Below are 22266 nucleotides of genomic sequence, written 5' to 3' on the forward strand. Positions count from 1 at the left end.
CCGCCCATTCCCCTCAGAGGAGGCCGCCATGCCGCCTTCCTCCTCCTTTCCTGTTTGTTTATTTATCGTGTCAGATGCGAATCGAGGTACATTTGTAATGTGTTGTCGAAGGCTTTCATGGCCGGGATGTTTTCCGGGCTGTCTGGCCATGTTCCATAAGCATTCTCTCCTGACGTTTCGCCCACATCTAAGGCAGGCATCCCCAGAGGTTGTGAGGTATGGAGAAACTAAGCAAGGAAGGTTTATATATACAGTAGAGTCTCACTTATCCAACATAAACGGGCCGGCAGAATGTTGGATAAGCGAATATGTTGGATAATAAGGAGGGATTAAGGAAAAGCCTATTAAACATCAAATTAAGTTATGATTTTACAAATTAAGCACCAAAACATGATGCTTAACAACCAATTTGACAGAAAAAGTAGTTCAATATGCAGTAATGCTATGTAGTAATTACTGTATTTATGAATTTAGCACCAAAATATCACAATGTATTGAAAACATTGACTACAAAAATGCGTTGGATAATCCAGAACGTTGGATAAGCGAGTCTTGGATAAGTGAGACTCTACTGTATCTGTGGAAAGTCCAGGATGAGAGAAGAACTCCTGTCAATTGGAGGCCAGTGTGAATGTTGTAGTTAATCACCTTGATTAGCATTGAATAGTAAGTAAGTAAGTAAGTAAAAGTTTATTTGTATACCGCCCTCTCTCCCGAACGGGACTCAGGGTGGTTTCCAATATAAAATCGGCATAAAACATTGTACAATAAAACACTGAAAACAATATAAAACGCTGGAAGAATTAAAAACAAAACATAACAATTGACTAAAACAATCACATAAACAAAAGGAATATAATCACTCAAATATCATATGAATCTGAAAAGAAAAAAGACCACTGGGATGGAGGAGAGGATGGCCTGGAGGGACTACTAGAACTAAAATACAAGGTTATATTCTAAAATGCTTTGGGGCAGAGGAATAAAGTGCAGTGTCTCCTGGCTTCTTCCTGGCTGGGGCCATCCTATGTTCAGAGTCGTTAGCTGCCCCTGGTTCCCATGTCTGGAACTCCCCTGTTTTCAGTGTTGCTTCTTATTTACTGTTCTGATTTTTTTAGTTTTTTAATACTGGGAGCCATATTTTGTTCATTTTCATGGTTTCCTCCTTTCTGTTGAAGTTGTCCACATGTTTGTGGATTTCAGTGGCTTCTCTGTGTAGTCGGACATGATAGTTGTTGGAGTGGTCAAGCATGAGTCAAAGAACATGAGAGGCACGGCAGACTCACTCAACCAGAGAAATCAGCCACAGCAGAGCACTTGATGAACCAACTTGGACACAGGATATTATTTGAGAACACAGAAATGCTTGACCACTCCAACAACCCACACTAAATGTCCTTTGGCCAGAATCTGGCCACTTGGGAGTGCCTCTGGTGTCACTGTGAGAAGGTCCTCCCTTGTGCGCGTGGCAGGGCCCAGGCTGCCTTGGAGTCAGTGGTCTGTGGTTTGCGCTTCTCCACACTCGCATGTCGTGGACTCCACTTTTCTTAACCTTGGCTCAGCATCTCGTGGTCTGTTCAGCACCTTCCAAGTCGCCTAGTCTTCTGGTCTCATCCCGTCTCAGCCACTGATTGAGGTTCTTGGTTTTAGCCTGCCACTTTTGGACTTTTGCTTGCTGAGGTGTTCCTGTGAGTATCTCTGTAGATCTTAGCTATTTCTTGATTTAAGGCGTTGGAGTGCTGGCTGATACCCGAACAGGAGATGGGCTGGAGATGTCACTGCCTTGGTTCTTTCATTGCTGGCTGCTACTTCCCAGCGGAGGTCAAGTGAGATCTTGTGCCAGATCAGGAGACACTGACCTGAAAAGTCATATTGGGAGGAAAAAATGTCAGCCCCACCCGAATTTTTTTTCTGGCCTGCAAGCACAAAGTGGCTGCACGCAATAATATCCTACGGAAACTTAGTGGTAGCCCAGCCTGGCAAAATGGTGCTACCTAGAATCCTCCGCCTTGTGCGATTGTGGAGTAGAACAAACAACACAGCACCTGTATGCTTGACCTCAATGTTCTGCCTCATGCACAAGAGGAAGAACTGTTTCAAGCTACAGACAATGCGGTCGCTGTTGCCCGTTTTCGGTCTAAAATTATTTAGCTGCTTGTGCTCCTTTATTTTATCAGTTTTTTAAAAATATATATATTTATTATTATATAAACCGAGTAAGTACAATTGTGATACATTTATAATACAGGAGACATTGATTCCTTTAATCTCTATTATACATTCCACTCTTTATCTGTACAGTAGAGTCTCACTTATCCAACATAAACGGGCCAGCAGAACGTTGGATAAGCGAATATGTTGCATAATAAGGAGAAATTAAGGAAAAGCCTATTAAACATCAAATTAGATTATGATTTTACAAATTAAGCACCAAAACATCATGTTTTGCAACAAATGTGACAGAAAAAGTAGTTCAATATGCAGTAATGTATGTAGTAATTACTGTATTTACGAATTTAGCACCAAAACATAACAATATATTGAAAACATTGACTACAAAAACATTGACTACTAAAAGGCAGACTGTATTGGATAAGTGAATGTCGGTTAAGTGAGACTCTACTGTATTTCTATCATTTACCATACAGTCACTTATGAACCCATCACCAAGACGTTACCCTTGGAAGACAGTCATGATCAGCCATGAGTATTTGGCCTATGATGATGCATATATCTGCACATCCATCTAAACAAAAAGCCTCTATTTTCCTATCATTCTTATCACCCACCTGCACTCCCACTGCCCTTCTCTTTTCTAAATGCAACCTCGTAACCTCTTTGTCTCAGGTGTCTATATAAATATACTGTATATTACTCGAGTATAAGCCTAGTTTTTCACCCCTTTTTTTAGGGCTGAAAAAGCTCACCTCAGCTTATACTCGAGTGAGGGTCCTGGCCGGCTTCTATTCAGGTCGGCTTATATTTGAGTATATAGGTATTCAGAGTTGGACAGTCTTATCTTATAACAGACAGTCTTATTATTATCTTAAATTACAGTTTTATATAAATATTCAAAAGCATTAACATACTGATGCCTCAAAGAATGCAATTTTATTAATATCTATTTTTATTTTTGAATTTGACCCGTAGCTGCTGCATTTCCCACCCTCGTCTTATACTCAAGTCAATACGTTTTCCCAGTTTTTGTGGTAAAATTAGGTGCCTCGGCTTATATTCGGTTCGGCTTATACTCGAGTATATACGGTAATAGTGCATCTGTTGGGAAAATTAAACATCCCCCTTAATTTTATTTAATCCACAACATTTAGTTTCTAACATGCTCTTCCATCAAGATTAGTAGAGCCCCAATCCAGCCAACTGCAGCCCAATTAGAGTTCAACAAACTCGCTTCCCTTGTTTTAAAACACTTATGTCCAAGGAAAAAAATTGCAATGAAGGGCCAGACCCAGGAACCAATAGGAAAGTCCATATCCTAGAATGCACTGGGTGAGAGACGTAGTTTTTCTCCAGTTGCTCAGAAGCGCCAGCACTACGTTTTCCTTTCTGTCCCAAAGAGAGTCATTCAATGGGGTTTTCTCAGAGCGGACCCTTCCACAGCAAGGATCTGCAGCCCTGCTCTGCAGTAAAGGTTCATGGTCGTAAAGCAGTTGAGCAGAAAACCAATAAAGGACCGGAGATGAGGAGCCCAAAAAACGGGTTAGGACCTGTTGAAAAAAAAGGCAGGATAACAATATTATTTATTTATGTCATTTCTATACCGCCTTTCTCACCCAGAGAGACTCAAGGCGGCTTACAGATCTGGCAAAAATTCAATGCCGATAAAAACAATACAATAAAAACATAAACAGTTAAGAAACAATTTGCATTATACATTAATGCATTAATACACATGGAACAATATATATTGTTACCCTTCTCCTCTTCTATTTTGACAAAAATGTTGCCTTAACAAAAACTCACTGTACAGCAGTCATAGGATGCAAAGAGTCATAGGTAGGTGAAAAATCATTAAGAATAAAAATTGAATGTAATAACTTACATCTGGGATTTTATGTCAGTATTTGTTTACAGAGGCATTGAATTTTTGCCATTGTATGTTGGAATCTGCCCTGAGTCCCCTTGAGGAGATGGGGCGGAATATAAATAAAGTTTCATATTATTATTATTATTATTGACACAAAGACAGAGTATGATTGGATTTCGTATCACAAAATCACAAGTCTAACACCTCCCAAGCGTTTAGGACTGATGTGTTTTTGGATGATGCGCGCAGATCCCAGTAGGGTGGCCTTTTGCAGTTGACAGATCGTAATTTTGTCAATGTCTATTGTTTCCAAATGCCGACAGATCTTTTGGCACGGCACCCAATGTGCCGATCACCACCGGGATCACCTGTACTTATTATTATTATTATTATTATTATTATTATTATTATTATTATTATTATTGTATGACACAGCAAACAAGATAGATATGCTGGATTTCATATCACAAAATCACAAGTCGCACACTTCCCAAGTGTCTAGGACTGTGTGATGTATTTTTTATTATTATTATTATTATTATTATTATTATTATTATTATTGGGCTTTGGATGGATGGAATCCTGAACATTTCTTGCAAGTCCTTCTTCTACCCTCCAGCCCACATATCTATTAACTTCTGGAAGTAGGAAGCCTACTTTTAAATGATAGAGATCTACTTTCAACCACAACAGCAGTCTAGTAGGGGCTCCTGTATGAGACCTGAAACACAAGATCTATCCCAGTAGCAAGGCGTCAAAATTAGATAGGCTAAGCCTCTTGGGGCGCAAAAAGGTTTTTAGCAACTCACTTTCCAATCAAGGTATAATTAATGATTAAATTGGATTGTTGTTTTTGTGTGCCTTCAAGTCGTTTCAGACTTAGGATGACCCCAAGGAGTTTACTTGTCAAGATTTATTCAAAGGGGGTTTGCCTTTGTTTTTGTCTGAGGCTGAGAGAGTGTGACTTACTTAAAGGCACCCAGTGCTCAAACCCAGGTCTGACCCTCTTACAGCAGCTATTTTCAATCCAGTTCTCTGTGGACTAGGCTACAACCCCACAGTTCCCAGCTGTGTGTGGATGGTAGGGATTGTAGTCCAATCCGTCTGGAAACCACCAGATCGGCAGTGGCTGCTTTACAGAAATAAAGGCTCGATACACATCACTGCATCCACACATTCTTCATCTGATCACTATCATTGGTATTTCTCTGTAATAAAAAATTAAGCTGCCACTTCCTTGCAGGAAGCAACTTGTCCGTTTTGATTTAATTCTATACAAGAGTGCGACATGTAAGATGGGAACTGGCAAATAATAGCAATAAATGATGCCATCTCCTGCTTACGAAACGGAGTAATATGTTGCTTTGTTGGCTGTTCTAAGGAAAAACTGTAAACACATTTTGTACGTCAATAGTGCTATTCACATAACAAACGCATTCAGCTGTGGGGTGGAACACAATACAGCAGTCATTTGAAAGAAAGAAACCGCTGCAGGGGAAATTGACAAGTGATATGTGAGAATTAGAAGGTGTAGAAAGATAGGCTTCAGGCAAGCTATGAGGAAAAGTCAAACCATTTCATTCCGGTCAATAAGAACTGGGCTGTCAACAAGCAACTTGGGATGTTTTTAAAAAATCACCCATTGTTCAAGGCTAAAAGCTGGGCAACATATACGTCCTCCAAACCTCTGACAAATTAATTAGTAGTTGTATCTATCTATAAAAATCTGTTACTGTACATATCTGTATTTTTTAAAAACCCACAATGGCTTTTTAAGGTTTATAATTTTGTCCCAATTGGTTTGGCTCTAATAAATACCTTAGGTAAAGGTTTCCCCCTGATATTAAGTCTAGTTATGTCTGACTGGGGTTGGTGCTCATCTCCATTTCTAAGCCAAAGAGTCGCCGTTGTCTGTAGACACCTCCAAGATCATGTGGCCATAGGCATGACTGCATGGAGTGCCGTTACCGTCCCGCCGGAGCGGTACCTATTAATCTACTCACATTTACATGTTTTCGAACTAAGGTTGGCAGAAGGTGGGGCTAACAGAATGTATTTTGATGGGAGGAAGCGAAAAAGACAGAACTCGATGGGAGGGAACGGAGTAAAACAGTTCCCTCCACTTTGCCCCTGCTCATGGGATGAGGTCCTGAGTCTATTGAATGTCTGAAACTTTACTTTTGGGACATAATTTTCATATGTGTATCTTCTGCCATAACTCTCAGCAGTTGACCCTCAGGCTGAAAGAAGAATCACCAGAGGAGTACACAAACAAAAGGGCAACACTCTCTGTTGATAATCTAGGGAATTTTCCTACTTCTTCTTTCTTTGAACTTTCTTCCCTTGAAATTACTATGAGTCACTTAAAAAGGAAAAGCAGTATCTACTGAGTCTTGCAACCTGTGACTAACTAGTCAAGGCCGAGTCAAATAAACCCCACTCTCAAAGTTCCCTAGGCCATAGATCAGTAATACGCCACGGCAGCCCTCTGCATATTTTTGACCTGCAGTTCCCATCATGGAGAGGATTAATGGAAGCTTCAGTACAGCAACATTAGGGGAAGCAAAGATATGTTGGACTAGTTCCCATTAGCACTCCAGTATGCCTGGTGGCCAGGATAGTGGAAGTCGCAGTCCAGAACAACTAGTATGCGCTTAGCTGGAGCAGTCTGCCTTAATGTGTGCTAAAACTATATTATCAGCACACATTCTCAGCATACAAGGCACGTCAAGTTAAATCCCATTAAAGGATTTCAGATCAGCAGAGCAGAGAAAGTCCAAAATTTTATCACTTTACACTTTATATTTTCAGGCATATATCTAAAACATCTTAGATATACACCTTTAAAAAATGTCATATGGAAATGAAACAAGTTTCAGACAGTTACCCCATCAGATCAAGATGTCAGTCCTGGCTTCTTGCTGCATCTTTCCACCTGAATTATTTATGGCCCCTTATGAAGAGTTCAAGAAGTAACTGCTAGTTAAGACTGACAGCACTAAACTGGGTACATCTTTCTTGGCTCAGGAGCCATTCAGAAGCAACCACCCTCTTTCCTTATTTTGGGCAGCCTGGTGACAGCCCTTTAAAAACCTGCCAGACTTACCTGTACGTGCATGCAAAAAGTTCCAAATATCAACAAAGCTGCTGCGTGGACCATGTAAACAAATACAGCAGGAGAGGAGAAACCAGCAGCCGGCTTGTCTTCTCTCTTCATTCCACTCTTTCTTTTCACCAGGCCAAGTGTCAGGCAATGCCAAGAGTTTGCTGTCACATACCACCAAACTGACCAAGATCCCAGCAAAATAGTAGGTGAAGCAAGTATAAAGTTGGGGATCTGTTTGAGTTCAAAGTACCGGAGGAAACCAACATTCCAGTAAGCATCTTGAATATAGATATAGAGCACAGGAAAATTCCAGGAGCACCATGGCTGTTCACCATTATTCACGCTTGCTACATGATAGCCTTTGTCAACAGCCAGCTGCAACAGCATTCCTGGCACCGCATGTTCACTGGGTTTGCAGAACCGATGGTAAGCATAGAACTGAAACAAAGCAAAAGGTAGGAAAACAAAGGCAGACATCACTGCCGCAGAAGCTGCCATGCTTAGGAAGTGACCTATGTTCTGCAACAGTTTTATTCCAGTTCCAGTCTTTGCCTGGAGTTGGGAGGCAAAGCATTTTGTCTGGGAATAGAGAAGGAATCCAGCATTGATTAGTCCATTGGAGCGTACCCCAGTGGCTAGAGAGAAGAGAAGGACGCTGGCCCAACGCTGCCCATTTTCCAGCTGCCACATTGCAGCAAACACAAGAAGGGCAAACATGCTTTCTGAATAGGCAGCTGCCATAAAGACGTTAGCTGGGGTGAGGCAAAAGAGGATGGCTGAGAGGAAAGCCCTCCTGCGACACCGTAGGACTAGACAACTTAGCTCATACAGAACCCAGGATGCTAAGACAGAGAAAAGACTGTTGAGAAGAGCTGCAGAAAGGAGCAGGCGGCTCCGGAGACACAGGAAGCCATGGAAGGGCCACAGGGCCGTTTCTGCTGCTACTCGCAGGCTCAGGGGAAAGAGAGGGAAGAAGGCACAATTATGCTCATACACGTAGCCATGCTCAGCAATGAACAAAAAGTGCTCTGCATCCCAGTGGGATAAGCCTCCCAGGAGCCATTCCAATAGCCAGTCTGCAAACCCAGTCTCTGACCAGCGTGGTGGCGAGAAAGCATCAGCAACATGATCCGGGATCAAAACGTTGAAAAGGGCCTAAATGGAAAGAAGCAGAAAATGTAATTCACTCGTCAATGTACAGTATATTTATTCTTCTGTGCATTGCTTCTCCTGCATTCCAGATCACCTTTTGGTTGCAGGGAGCAAGATATTCAACATAAATAACTTTTCTATTGTAATATATGAATGGAAAAGTCACTCGGTTCCTTTTACAATGTTTTACAAAAAAGAGTTGATTCACACACATTTGCTCTGGCAAGTTTCCAAAGAACTTGAGTTCTTCTGCTGCAGGGCAAGGCAGAAGTAGTTGAATAAATAAAAATTTAAACATTCAAGGACCTTACGGAAACTCAATGGAAGTTAACGTGAGCAGACATAATAGAAACACTGGTGGACAAGCAGCAAAGAAGAGCCATTGCTTTCTTAGTAAGCTTTCCAGGCACCACATTAAGATGGTTGTTCTACATGGAATCTTGATCCCCAATATGGTTACTGAAATTCCCCAAATGTGCTTTAGGTTTTCAGTTCTCATTATAATAATAGAAACACATCAGAAAATATGTTCAATATAGTTTCCAAACTATTGAGGCCAGAGAAATTATGCAGAAAAAATCAATTAAAGATTTCTGTAGCTAAGTACACAGATGTACAGAATAGCCTTCCTCCTACATATCAATATGATTCACTGCTCCTATCTTGGTCCCTCTTTAATCATCTGCTCGGTTGTACAGAATTCTTCCCTATACCTAGAATGTTGAGGCACTCCTAACATAGAGAAGCAACAGAATTATCCCCTCCCACACACACATATACATACACATAGGATACTCTGTTGCAGGAAAAACAAAACAAAAACTAAATAAGCGGGACCCATGTTCCAATTACATTTAAGCAACATCCATGATCTGTGCCCGGTGCTCAAGGACTTGCCTGGAGGAGCAATGTGACAGCTCTGCAAAACAATGCAAACTGGAGCACCTCTCGGCGACGTGGGTCTCTCCCATTCCTCGGCAGCATCCTAGCCTTTGACGGGATCAAGTGGTTCACTGCTGCCTTTCATGCAGGGAATCCCATCTGGAAATTTCAAAACCTGAAATCAGATCACAAAGCCAATGGTGTGCAGGTTAATAAAACATTGTGCATTATATGTTAAGTTGTCTTCTGTATAGTGAGTGACCCGAGAGAAATATTTTCAAACTCTTATTAATAAATGAAAATGGAAATACGCTTGTAGAAATGGTTGAGCTTTTGCTGGGCGACTTTAATGAATAGGTAACATATAAAGTGTCCCTTTTTGCTTTGGTTGCAAATAAGATCAAAAAGAGAGAGCTAAATAAAATAGACTCAAAGTGCTAATTTGACCCTTTCTCCCTAAAATGCATCTGCAATTATTGATAATTCACATTGTTTTCACTCTTTGTGCGAGCATGATAATGGTCTTTGGTGTTTTCTGTTTCTTGTTTGCTTTGAAGGTATTATTCTGTACATTTTGTGCCTTTTTATCATGGCCTTGGCCAACAGAATTATTTGTTGTTGAGTTAAAACAGCAGCATGACTGTAAATAAAAAGGCAAATAATGATGCTAGCACTCACACACCAGAATAAGAGAATTACAGTGGTGCAGTAGTTAGTTCTGGACAAAGCGCTCGCTCAAATTCTCATTCAGCCCTTTTCCTGGTAGTAAAAAATATGCTGCCTCTGAGCCAGCAAGATCCATTTAGCTATCATGGCTAATAAAACTGACAGGCCTATCAACCGTGGATGTAGCGCCCCATTAAGAAGTCTTGAGTGCTGGACTACATTTGAACCTGCAAAATCTACACAGCCACCATTGCGTTTGCATAATCTGCTCTCATACATACACTCCAATACTGAGAAATTAGGACTTCATTTACAGGGATGCAAGGAGGTATACGGAATATGCCTGCATGCAAAATACACAGACACACTGCACACACCTCTCTTCTGGGTTGTTGAGAGATACAAGGCTTCCCTTTCGACAGATCCTACCACCATGTGAGGAAGGAAGATTCTTGTTTTTGTGTAAGAGAAAGCAAGTCTATGTATATGACCTTGTCTAGAATGCCAAGACATGTTAAACTCTCTGCAGTGAAAACACAAAGAGAACCGTGACGATCAAGCAGCCTTTTCTTTGCACTATAAGAATTACACAAGCATTCCCCCAAAGATGATGCAGTGAAACACAGAGGGAAAAATAGAAATCAAATGATATTAAACACTTAAAATAGAACAAAGGAAAACCTCATGCAATGTCATGCCAGGCAAATGCCAGTTCCTGGCCTGTTCACTGGTTTTAAGAACAAACTATTCTTACTCTCCCTGACCCCATTTTTCATACCATACTATCAACAGGGCACATTTATAATCCAAATGCAGAATTTTTAAAAATCCTTTAAAATGGAAATAGTGGAATGGCTTCATAGTTAAGCACTGCATATGAGTTACCACCAGAGGGCAGCAGGCACCCACTATGATGGTAGTTTGCTTCCCATACTTTAAACTGTTTCAGCCATGGATTTAAAGCAGGAATGTTAACATACACCATTCTTAAATTAAGTCTATGGAAATATACATTCTAAGCCCAGCTTTAGAATAATGATTTAGACAGCTGTCCATGAATTAAATACAATGTTAGTCTTAACCAAAGTAAATTCACTGCATCACATTTACATAGGTAGCATACATTTCCCTGGGATTAAGTAGGTCTACTCTATCTGATAATAACTGAATCTGTGATAAAACATTTAAGCATGGTATAGGTCTGGACACAAAGACAGAGTCCTGATATCTCTACCTTGTGACTCACTCTACCATTGAGTCTGGAGAAAAGGACAGAAGGAAACTACCACCAAAATGGAGACTATTGTAGTATCATGGCCGCCACGGCAAAGCATGCCATGCTGCTATGTTATAGAATGAAAATTAATGATAATATCTTATTGGCCATGTGATGTAAATGCCTGATTTGGAAAAAGACTTGCCACTAAATCACTCAATGGATGTGTCCTAGTTTAGCATGGGATCACTTTACATTAGTTCTTGCTATCATTCATCAGTGTACAAAACATGTACATGTGGCAAAGGATCCCTATTACTTAATGTATGTAATGCGATTTCATACATGTCTGATTAAAGAGGCTTTTTTGAAGGACCTGTTAATTTTGGATGGGATGTAAAATCTTAAGAGTGTACATAGCATTTTAAATAATTGTGTAAATGAAACAAGGTTTGTGTATACTGAACCATCAGAAAGCAAAGGTGTCACTATCTCAGCCACTCATGAGGGCCATTCCGGTAATCTGGGTAAAGGATGCTCAACTTGTACGCACACCTCCGCTCCATTTTGCTCACATAGTATGAAGTCGGCCAAGACAATACACAGGGAAAGAAGGGCTTAGCAGTGATTTACTGGGTCACAAAGCTTCCCGAACTTGATCAAAATGTGTTATCGAAAGCTTTCATGGTTGCTGTGAGTTTTTTGGGCTGCTGGCCATGTTCCATGTTCTCGTTGCTGCCTGGAAGAATCCTTTATTGGGAGATGTTAGCTGGCCCTAACTGATTCTTGTATGGAATTCCCCTGCTTTTTGGGTGTTGTTCTTTATTTACTGTCCTGATTTTAGAGTTTTTTTTAATACTGGTAGCCAGATTTTGTTCATTTTCATGGTTTCCTCCTTTATGATGAAACTGTCCACATGTTTGTGGATTTCAGTGGTTTCTCTCTACAGTCTGACATAGTGGATAATAGTGGTCCAGTATTTCTGTGTTCTCAAGTAATATGCTGTGTCCAGGATGGTTCATCGGGTTCTCTGCTATAGCTGACTTCTCAGGTTGAATTAGTCTACAGTGCCTTTCATGTTCCTAATGGACCAGTCTTAACAATTACTATGTCAGACTACACAGAGAAGCCATTAAAATCCTCACTGAACAAGATTGTTTCTGATGACCAAGTGAAAGTTCAATTAGTGCAAAATCCACAGACTCCATCGCCAGGATACGTATTTCCTGTGGATAAGAAAATAAGCAGAGGCGTCTAAGTTTTCAACCCAAATGGTTCAGCAGATTTCCCTGGTAAGCTTACTCATTTCATGTACGAGGTGCATTCTGCAAGTATTGCGTGATGTTTGGAGGAGAATTTGGGGGTCAAGGTCTTATCAGAAGCTTGGTGCATTGGTGGCTAAAGCATTTGTGTCATGGAAAAATGCAAAGTCTTCAATAGACACCAAAAAACAGAGTACCATCAGAACAATTTGTGCTTGGCTGAAAACATATTGCTAATTCACAGTGGAAAACGTCTTCCGGAAGCAATTAAAAACATTGCTGTTCCGTTGTGCTTTTGAGTAGTCAAGTCCGTTATAACCTGGCCCATATCCACATTGAAACTTGCCCTGTCACTTTAGTTTGATTTCCGTTCAGATTTATCTTCCCTGCTTGTTGTGTCTATTTGATGTATGTTCTATTCTGTAACAGACACTCCCTTCATCAGTTTGACTGTCGCCCAGACTGTTGTCCTATATTGGACCTTTTAACGCCTTGGATGATTGTTTGATATTTTAATTATGTCTATTTTAAATCATGACTTGTTTAATTTGTTTTTAAATGCATTCTTTGATGTTAATTTTATGATATTATATGATTGTATTGGGCTTGCCCCCGTGTGAGCCGCTCCGAGTCCCCGTTGGGGAGATGGAGGCGGCATACCTCCACTCCATTATGGGGGTGGGCGGCATAAAGACTGCCCACCCAGATAATTAATTATGTTCCTTGACCTTTCCTGCATCAGTCGCACTTCTCCTGGTTAACTTGATATTACTTAGGGTCTTTCCCATCCCAAATCAACCTCCAATGAATTTGTAGCACTTTATTATCTTGAGTTTACAACTTATAACAAAGTGCACTTTAACTAGTCTATTACTCAACTTTGCTGTTTTTAATTCCGTGCTTATTGTGTTTTCATTTTCATAAGTTAATGTTTAAATTTTATAACTGGTGTATATTTTTGTTTACTGATGTACTGTTTATTGTCACTATTTTTAATGTAATATTATCTGTGAGCTGCCCCGAGTCCCCTTTGGAGGAGATAGAGGCGGGGTATAAATAAACATTATTATTATTATTATGAAAATAAAATTATTTATTATTATTATTATTAATGATAAGAACGAGAATAGGAAGAAAGCAGAAGAAAACAGATAGAAACTTCTGCCAAATGCGTAAACTATTGTCCTTTGTGGCCGACAAGAGGGAGCAAGGATTCAGGACCTGTTACCTGTGTCAATCCCTCCCAAATATTTTTTTTTGCTATGGGCCTGTCCCTGCATATCTATATCTGGTTCCTTGACTCAACTGACTGCTCTTAAGAGGCACTGTTAAATTGTTTAAAATTAAAATTCTGTGTTTTTAATAAGTGTGTTTTTATTCTTTTTGGTTAATATGCAAATATTACAATGGGTGCATGTTATCGTTTATTGATATATTGTTATTGTTTTGTATTTGATATTTCTGTGAGCCGCCCCGAGTCCCCTCCGGGGGAGATGGTGGCGGGATACAAATAAACTTATTATTATTATTATTATTGTTATTAAGAGGCGACAGGAAGGGCGGGGCGCAGAATCAACAGGGCCCCATCTCTCCTCAGCCTCGCCCTCAGTAAGAACAAGGGAGCCCATTGGCTAGGCCGCAGCCAATGGCACGAGGCCCTCCTCACCTCCCCGTCGAAGGCGCTTTGTGGGGAAGGCCTACTCCCGGGCCCTCTCGCAGGCCTGCCTTCCTCCCGCCCTCGCGTCCGAGACTCAACTCCTCCGGCCTCCTCTCCCTCACAGATCCTCAAGAGAGAGACTTTCCCTTCATTTCCGGCCCGCGATGACAAACATCCGGCAACATGGGCTCCGTGGCGCATGCGCGATAGCGGAGAACCGCTCCCCTTCCGGCGTTTGAACAGAAGAGCCCACAAGCAAAGGGCCGGGCGCCATCTTTGTTGAGGGCAGAAGAACCTCATGGAATGGCTGAAGCAGCAAGCGAGGGGCGGGCGCCATCTTTGCTGAGGGCAAATAACTACTACAGCTGGCATGGGCCACCTTGGGTCCTCCCTACAGGTGATTTGGACTGCTACTCCCACAATTCCTAACACCCTCCCGTCCCCCCTTCTTTGTGTAGCAATGTGGCCAGTTCTAAGGCCTAAATACCCCAAAGAAGTGGTTCTCAACCCGTGGGTCTCCAGATATACCTGAGAGCCAGGAAGATAGTTCCATCTTTTCTCCTGTGCCATAGCAACATGCTGTGCTAATTTTATACACACACACACACACACATATATATATAATTTAAGGAGCCTCCAGTAGCTCAGTGTGTTAAAGCGCTGAGCTGCTGAACTTGCGGACCAAAAGGTTCCAGGTTCAAATCCTGGGAGCGGAGTGAGCGCCCGCTGTTAGCCCAGCTCCTGCCAACCTAGCAGTTCGAAAACATGCAAATGTGAGTAGATCAATAGGTACCACTCTGGCGGGAAGGTAACAGTGCTCCATGCAGTCATGCCAGCCACATGACCTTGGAGGTGTCTACGGACAACGCCGGCTCTTCAGCTTAGAACTGGAGATGAGCACCAACCCTCCGAGTCGGACACAGCTGGACTTAACGTCAGGGGAAAACCTTTACCTTTATATTGTATATCCATATAATATTATGTTATTATAATGGAATACAATATTATACTACTACTAATACAATATAATATTATTTATATATTATATATTAAATGTAATATTACTAATAATATTACCATATAATCATATAGTACAATATAGTAATTTAATGCTTATATTGTGCTATTCTAATAATATATTGTATGTTCATTTGATTTGTAAGCCGCTCTGAGTCCCCTTCGGGGTGAGAAGAGCGGGATATAAATGTAGTAAATAAATATTTTGGTCTTCAACACCCAAAAACCCTAACAGCTGGTAAACTGGCTAGGATTTCTGGGAGTTGTAGGCCAAACACCTGGGGACCCACAGGTTCAGAAACACTGCCCTAAAGGCATCCGGTCTAGTCAGATCTGGGAAGCCCTAAAGGGTATTTGGATGAGGGCCAGGCTGTGGCGCAGGCTGGTGAGCAGCCAGCTGCAACAAATCACTCTGACCAAGAGGTCATGAGTTCGAGGCCAGCTCGGAGCCTGCGTTTGTCTCTGTCTCTGTTCTATGTTAAGGCATTGAATGTTTGCCTTATATGTGTAATGTGATCCGCCCTGAGTCCCCTTCGGGGTGAGAAAGAAGGGCGGAATATAAATACTGTAAATAATAAATAATAATAAATAATAAAGACCATCAACAAATACCAGGTTTTGTACGCCGTATTTCAGAGGAAAACTTCTCTGCTTCTTCAAAAAACTTACTACATTCACAGAGTTGCCATAAATCTACAGACCTGAAGGCATGCACAGTCAGCTTCATCCCCTAAACCAGTGAGACACTTTTTAGACAGACATCATTTCACAACACAGTAATTCAGTCTTACTGGTAAACTGGAGATCTGAACAACCCCTGAGAGATACGGACACAGACATAAATTATGATAACGAAATGGATGGGGACACAATATACATATCAGATGAAAAGCTTGTTGCTTATTTCACACAGGAGAGTGTGTCTCATTACATTTGCACAATACACTTACACTCTGCAACTGACACACAAACGTGTCGCAATACACGATTTGGAAAGCTGTCCTAAATGCTGAATTAGAATTGAATTGAAAACTAGAGTATTGATAGCAGCCTTTCATTAGAAAAATAACTAACTTTTGCTAGACAAAGAGGAAAGAGGACTTTGCATCTAAACAGAGAACAGGGACGTCACCCATACCTGTAGTAAAACCAGAGATTGTAACATAGGAGTCTAGGGTAGGGAAGAGACCAATAGCATTGTAACTGCTATACGTGTACAGCTATGGTTGACACAGAGGGCCAAAAGCAAACAATCCCATTGGGTTGCCTCACAATAGTATGCATATGTTGGCCCAAACATGTTGATCTTGGCTTTGGATGTGCCTGCACTGGCTGCCAACCAGGAGACATCCTGGCTGGGTCACAGTCCCATGCGATTTTGGCAAGTGGTCGTGGCACACAAGATCTGATTTGGGTGAGAGACTCAAGTTCAGTGCCCTGCTCAACTAAAAGTCGATGGCTTATGGCAATTCTCTAAGCTCAGTTTAAACCATAGGAATGTCCTCAGAAAACAATGTCATCAATGCCACTCCGATCTCTTCAGAGGGTAGGCGGCAAAGGTGGGAAATGACGGATTAGGAAAACAAAACAACAGCCATTTCTGCACTTGGAACCCCGGTGTTCCAGCTAGTCTCAATGTTTGATGGGTGAATGATCTACCTCACAACTTCTGAGAATGCCTGCAAAACATCAGGAGAGAATACTTTTGGAACATGGCCATACTGCCCAGAAAACACACAACAACACCGTATGATCTAAAGTCCTCAGTAGGGGAAGGAGGGTCAGGATCCGCTACTAGTGGTGTTGAAGAAGTCATTATAGCTGAGGCCTATCTCTCATATCCTGGCAATCTTATTTTCTATCACTTCCTTGTTTACCTGTTCTCAAATCTGGAATGAGAATATAAAGTTGCTATCCCATATGGTGACTGCAGTGTTGGAGTATGTATCTTTACATGTGGCATCTCTGTGCTACTTTGAGGGCATCTTGGACACCAGATACTGGAGGTCTTTCTGTGTCCGTTCAAAATGAAAACCCTCACAAACATCTTACCAAGATTTAATGTACATTTATTCTTAACACGTGGAACATATAGTATAAAGATTTCATACTGAATAAATGATATTCATTAAGCCAAAAAAGGAAAAAAGGGAGGAATTTACATCAAGTTTTTTAGCTACATCGTCTGAAATACAAATATGCAGAATTCATCACTGAAAAATCTCAATTGTGTTTCTTCATCAGGAACTTCAACTGAACCTAGAACTTTTTCACACCTCGATTAGAAAGAAAAACAAAAACAAAAAACCCCAGGAAAAATAAAACTATAAGTTGATTGGCTGCTGAGACAGCAATGACTTTATACACAGAGACCTGTACAGCATCCTCCAGAGAAAGAGAGCGCGAGAGCAAGGAAGAGAGAAAGAAACTGAGAGAGAGAGGAAGAGAGAGAGAGATGTCTGGCAAGAGATTAAATAATTGGTGTCTCGCTTTTGCAGGTCATCAACTTGTTTAACTCGTCATACTATAAAGGGGTGGCAGGGAGAGGGGAACAAAACTGCAAGGAGGGCATGTGCAATGTACAACGTCATATATATATACACACGTGGCAGCAGTTAGGCTGCAGCTAAAGGTTAAAACCAGTTCTAAGAGGTGATCTCAGGGTTATTCATACAATCAAGGAGGAAGAGAGAAAGAGGTCAGGGTGTTGTAGGTTCACACATGATACTTTGGGGGAAAAGCCTTTTTTCTCCTCAACATTAACTAAAAACATTTTTAAAAACTACAGCTTGCTGCTGATCCAGCTTTTTTTCTTCTTCAATGTGAGACATTATTACAGTATGTTTACAGTTTAAGGTGTACAGTACATGAAGTTCTACACTCTACTGCACAGGCCTCCATTGGACAAGGTCTGTTAACAACTGGTAGCTTCTTGGTTCCTGCAAGATTGTGAATGTACAACGATAAACCACACAAGAGTTCAGCAGTCACTTTTTTGTCCTTCAGAGTTTACCATTAAAAACAGTTATGAAAGTAGCGCCTGTCGATGCGATAACAGGACAAAGTTGTTTTCCCCAAACTCACTGTAAACAACAGCAACTTTGGTTAAAATAAAAAAAGTCTTTTTTTAATGTAGGCAGAGCTTTGTCTCCTTGAATGGGGCTAGGACAAATTTGAAGGATAGAGGTGAGGGAAGGGGGAACATCTTTTCCCCAAGGTAGAAGCAGGACAGCGCAGGGCAGACAGTGGATTCTGAGGTGGTTTTGCATAAATAAAGGGCAACAATCAGTTTCTAAGTCCTCCACTCACACACACGCACACGGGGGGTATAGGCATCCCACGGCTGTCATGACTGGCCAATTAAAAACAGTACGTCACAAATAACTTGTGACACCAATGAGTTCATCAGAGGTGACACGGAGATGTCCAACAGCCGTGATTCGTACAACGTGAACTCAGAGTGGTTCTCGTCCACTTTGGCCAGGGCAAGCAGTGCCCGGGCTGCCCGACGCATCATGTCCACACTGCTTGGCTCAAAGGGAGGGTTCTGCATGTGCATCAAACTAGCTTGACTCTGTTGGAACTGAGTGGCTGCCAGGCTGTCCTCTAAGAAGCCTAACAAGTTGCCAATGCTGCCCTTCTGTACAGCAATGGCTCTAGCTGCCAAGCTGTCGCCCTGCGCCAAGTTGGCCAGTAGTACCACAGCCATCTCCCGACACACCGGGTTCTTTCGGTCACTAAGGAAACGCACCATGGTGCTGTAGAGTTTCTCCAAGCGACTGAAGGGTGGCGTTGCAAGAATCAAATCCACATTGTTGTCCTGGATGCTGAGTTTGCTGAGGGTTTCCAAAACCAGTCTCTGGGGGGAAAGGACAGCATTAGGTCCTAGGGTCAGGAAAGGATCTTGAGCTTCTGCTGAAGGACAGACAGCCCAGTGGAGGAGTCCATCCAAGACAGGCAAACATATGCTCTCTGGGTACGGCGAAAGGTCCAGCTGGCCGGAGATGTTGGCCAGCGTGACCAACGTGTTTTCCCGCAGCATCTCCAAGCAGTCCCACCACCACTCCACTTTGTTGCAGCTCACTCCTTGGTCCTGCTCCTCTTCCTTCTCATATGTCAGTGGGGCCTGTTTGCGTTCTGGATGCTTATGGTGCAAGAGTATCAGCTTCCCTAGAATCAGCAGCAGGCCAGGGTGTTTAGACATCTCAAAATCATTGCCTGGCACAAACGATAAACTCCTGATGATGTTCGACACACAGACGCAGCGTTTAGACAATGAGTCCTGCCAATCTAGAATTGTACAGAGGGGGGTCTCATCTTTACTATGTGGCTCATCTTCCAAGATTTTAATGTTCCTGTGGCTCTTAGCTGGACTAATGCCAAAGGGAAATTTACCACTCTCCTTTGTTGTTTCCACATTTCTGGCCTCCTCCGCCTCTGCCAGTGAGACTGGCCGTGCTGACAGCATGTCATCCATGGTGGCTGTTATCCTTTTTTCTGGAGGACCATCGGATGGCGGGGACTCTCCCTCTCGAGTAACTGGGTTACTCTCCGTGACAGAATGTTTTTGCAGCAAAACAGGATTGCAGGAAGCTCGTTTGTGAGTCAACGACAGCTCCATTTTGCTTTCAAAGTGGGTCTGGATGTGTTCAGTGGTATCTCCCCCACCAATCCGCCAGTGCAGCAGCCCACTCTCAAACTCCTGGACCCGGCCAAGTTTGCCTGAATAATCTACCACAAATGGATCGTTCTTCTGCACTATCTTGACAGGAAGCTTGTCAAATTTGCTGACTAGCTTCTCCTCAGAGTTCTCAAGAGGTGCTGTGGCTTTGTTTGCAAAGGCAGCCTCCTCCTCCCCTTCCTCTTCGGCTTCCTCCTGCTCCTCCTCTTCTTCCCCACAGTTAGTATTCCTTGGCTCTTCTTTTTCCCCTTCCTCGGTAGGGGGGTTCGAAGACTTGCTGCACTTATCAGGATCTAGTAGTGTTCTTTGACCTGGATCTCCCACCTCATATTCCTTCAGGATTCCGAAGATTTCAATTAGGCAGCGCCGAAAATATTCCACCAGTAGCTCCAACAACCCTGGAAGCTGCAAGGGAAAAGAACATGACATCAAGTCAATATTAATTCCATTTAGACAAGATTGTGGAGAGGTCCAACGTAAACACAAAAGTGACAGTTGATTTTAACTAGATTCCAAGATTCACACGCCTGATCTCAAGGGTTTATTGTTCTAAATATTATGATTATTAGTTGAAAATCCTTTTTCATTACTAGATCATCAATCAGTACATTTCAATACATCTCTGTATATATCCTAGCCCCAAAAGGTAATTTGGGGCTACATTTTGCCCTTCTCTCACTCCCGCCTCCTTTTATTCATCATATGTATGAAAACATGGCAAAATCTACCACCGCCACCCCTGAAAAAATTCCCAAAAGCATGTTTGAAGGGAAAATACTTTTTCCTTATTGTTTCCATTTTTTGTTTGGATCTTCATATCTCTATCTATCTGCTCAGTTGGTTCCAACCCACATCTAACCACTGCATTCCAACTGACAAATTATATATATACTGCAAACCCTTGGTTTTTTTTTTTTACAATTCTGCTTTGGGATTGCCTTGGACACTAATTTTGCATCATTTTTAGGGCCCAGGCAAATCAACGTTTATTTCAGAAGATGCCAACTCACCTGGCTGAGGTTGAAGGTCATTATGCTGTTGTCATCATAGAGCAGGATGTTTATGGTATCTAAGGCCCACGTACTTTCAGCCAACAATCCAGACTTCAGAGACATCATTACCCTCCATGCTTCAGGAGTTCCTGCAAAGTACAAAACAGATTTAATGTTCATTAGTTCCTAGAGTGAAACAAAACTGCCTTGAATCCTACTTTACAAAATTGACAAAAGGTAAAAATGAGTTTCCCTGATTGGGTGGACCAGCCATATTTGCATTATCACACAACTTTCCATAAAGCCCCCTTTCCTTGGATGGAATGCATCAAAGGATCATTTGTGAACTAGAAGACACCACCGCCCACCAAGACAAGGAGAGTAAAAACTGACTTACCAATATCTTTTGTGGTCAGGCGTCGCCGTTGCTTCAACACAGGCTGCGTAGCTTCCACTGACCCAGGTGGGAATGTGATGTCCCGTCGTATCATAGGAGGCTGTACAGCTGCTGGTGTTATATGCGAGGCAGGAACAGGAGGCCCTGCTTTCTGCATTTTCATTCCTGAGTGCAGGAATGGAGATTTACTTGGAGAGGTGCGGTTTTCCACCGGCCTGGGAAGAGGTGCTGGACTAGATACCTGAGGAATGTGATTCTGCATGCTTGGTTGGGTCTGGTAGTTGGGTTGGGGCGGCCTCGTCATTGGGGGCACGGGGGCGGAGGGCCCATAAGGAGGCTGGCGGTTGCCATGAGAAGGCCATGGTCCCTCGTGATTCCCCCGCTGATCCGGATGCAGCATTTCATCTGTTCGGTTCACTCCGTGATATGCAGGCCCCTGCGTCGCAGAGCCAGTACTCTGCCGGTTGGGGTAGCTGTAACCCATCTCACTGCGCCCTTGCCACATGGCGCCCTGCTGGGGTCCCTCTGGAGTAGACTGAATGGGGCCCGCCATCATCTGAGGAGGCATGTTCTGCTGTGTGCTGGAACCCGGGGGCACAGAGACCCTCTCTCTGCCAAACTGGAATGGGAACTGGTTTTGAGGCCCAGCAGCAGGTCGGCGCTCGGTGGCAGAATATGTATTTGGATACTGGTTATAGATTTCTTGCTGAGGAGCGGGCTGAGCGGTTTGCTGCTGGCTAGCGGGTTGGGTCTGTGCTGGAGGCAGCTGTTGCTGGGCTTGTCCCTGACCTGCACTGTACGATACATTGTACATCTCTGCTTCGTGTCGCTTGGCTGGGGGGCCATAGTTGCCATCCATCGGCCGCTTGTAATTCTGGAAAGAAAGGAAAAAAGCCCCCAAACTGGCTATTTAGCAACTCCTTTTCAGTAGCCATGCTTTTGAAAAGTTTACAGCTAGAAACTGCAATCTCCACAGAGTATTAAGAGACCCACACATTTCCTCTCCTCTTTCTTCGACTCTCTGGACTAGTTTATATTAATGATATCTCATTGTGTCTATATATGCAAACACAAGTATTACCAAATAAAAAATAAAATTCAAAACTCAACCTGTATGTGTTGAATTATATCAAAAACAATAGCTGCAACGTAAACTATGAATTTTTAGCACTATTAACCATTCAACCTTCACA

General features: G+C 42.3%; 2 protein-coding genes across 4 annotated transcripts in view; both read right to left on the minus strand.

Moving 5' to 3' along the window:
- Window positions 1-675: 675 nt before the first annotated feature.
- On the minus strand, window positions 676-14169 carry pigv (phosphatidylinositol glycan anchor biosynthesis class V). Of its 3 annotated transcripts, XM_008120660.3 has the most exons (5): window positions 13996-14169; window positions 10229-10374; window positions 9201-9360; window positions 7152-8306; window positions 676-3725 (listed from the first exon to the last, which is right to left on the minus strand). In XM_008120660.3, exons 3-5 carry the CDS (start codon window positions 9285-9287, stop codon window positions 3429-3431), a joined length of 1539 nt encoding a protein of 512 aa, XP_008118867.1. In that variant the 5' UTR covers window positions 9288-9360; window positions 10229-10374; window positions 13996-14169; the 3' UTR covers window positions 676-3428. The 3 variants fall into 3 exon arrangements, with proteins under 3 accessions (XP_008118867.1, XP_062818200.1, XP_008118866.1); XM_062962130.1 differs by lacking the exon at window positions 10229-10374 and having other exon boundaries at window positions 9201-9344; XM_008120659.3 differs by lacking the exon at window positions 10229-10374 and having other exon boundaries at window positions 13996-14168.
- A 2886-nt stretch (window positions 14170-17055) lies between these two features.
- Window positions 17056-22266, minus strand: part of arid1a (AT-rich interaction domain 1A) — a 58008-nt gene continuing 52797 nt past the window's right edge. Inside the window, exons 18-20 of the mRNA XM_008120673.3 lie at window positions 21074-21947; window positions 20695-20825; window positions 17056-20089 (exon numbers count right to left, since the gene is read on the minus strand). Coding sequence (XP_008118880.3) covers window positions 18350-20089; window positions 20695-20825; window positions 21074-21947 — 2745 coding nt within the window. The 3' untranslated portion in view covers window positions 17056-18349. The remainder of the gene's footprint in view (window positions 20090-20694; window positions 20826-21073; window positions 21948-22266) is intronic.

The sequence above is a fragment of the Anolis carolinensis genome, unplaced genomic scaffold, assembly GCF_035594765.1.
Source record: "Anolis carolinensis isolate JA03-04 unplaced genomic scaffold, rAnoCar3.1.pri scaffold_10, whole genome shotgun sequence".
In the NCBI taxonomy this organism is placed as follows: domain Eukaryota; kingdom Metazoa; phylum Chordata; class Lepidosauria; order Squamata; family Dactyloidae; genus Anolis; species Anolis carolinensis.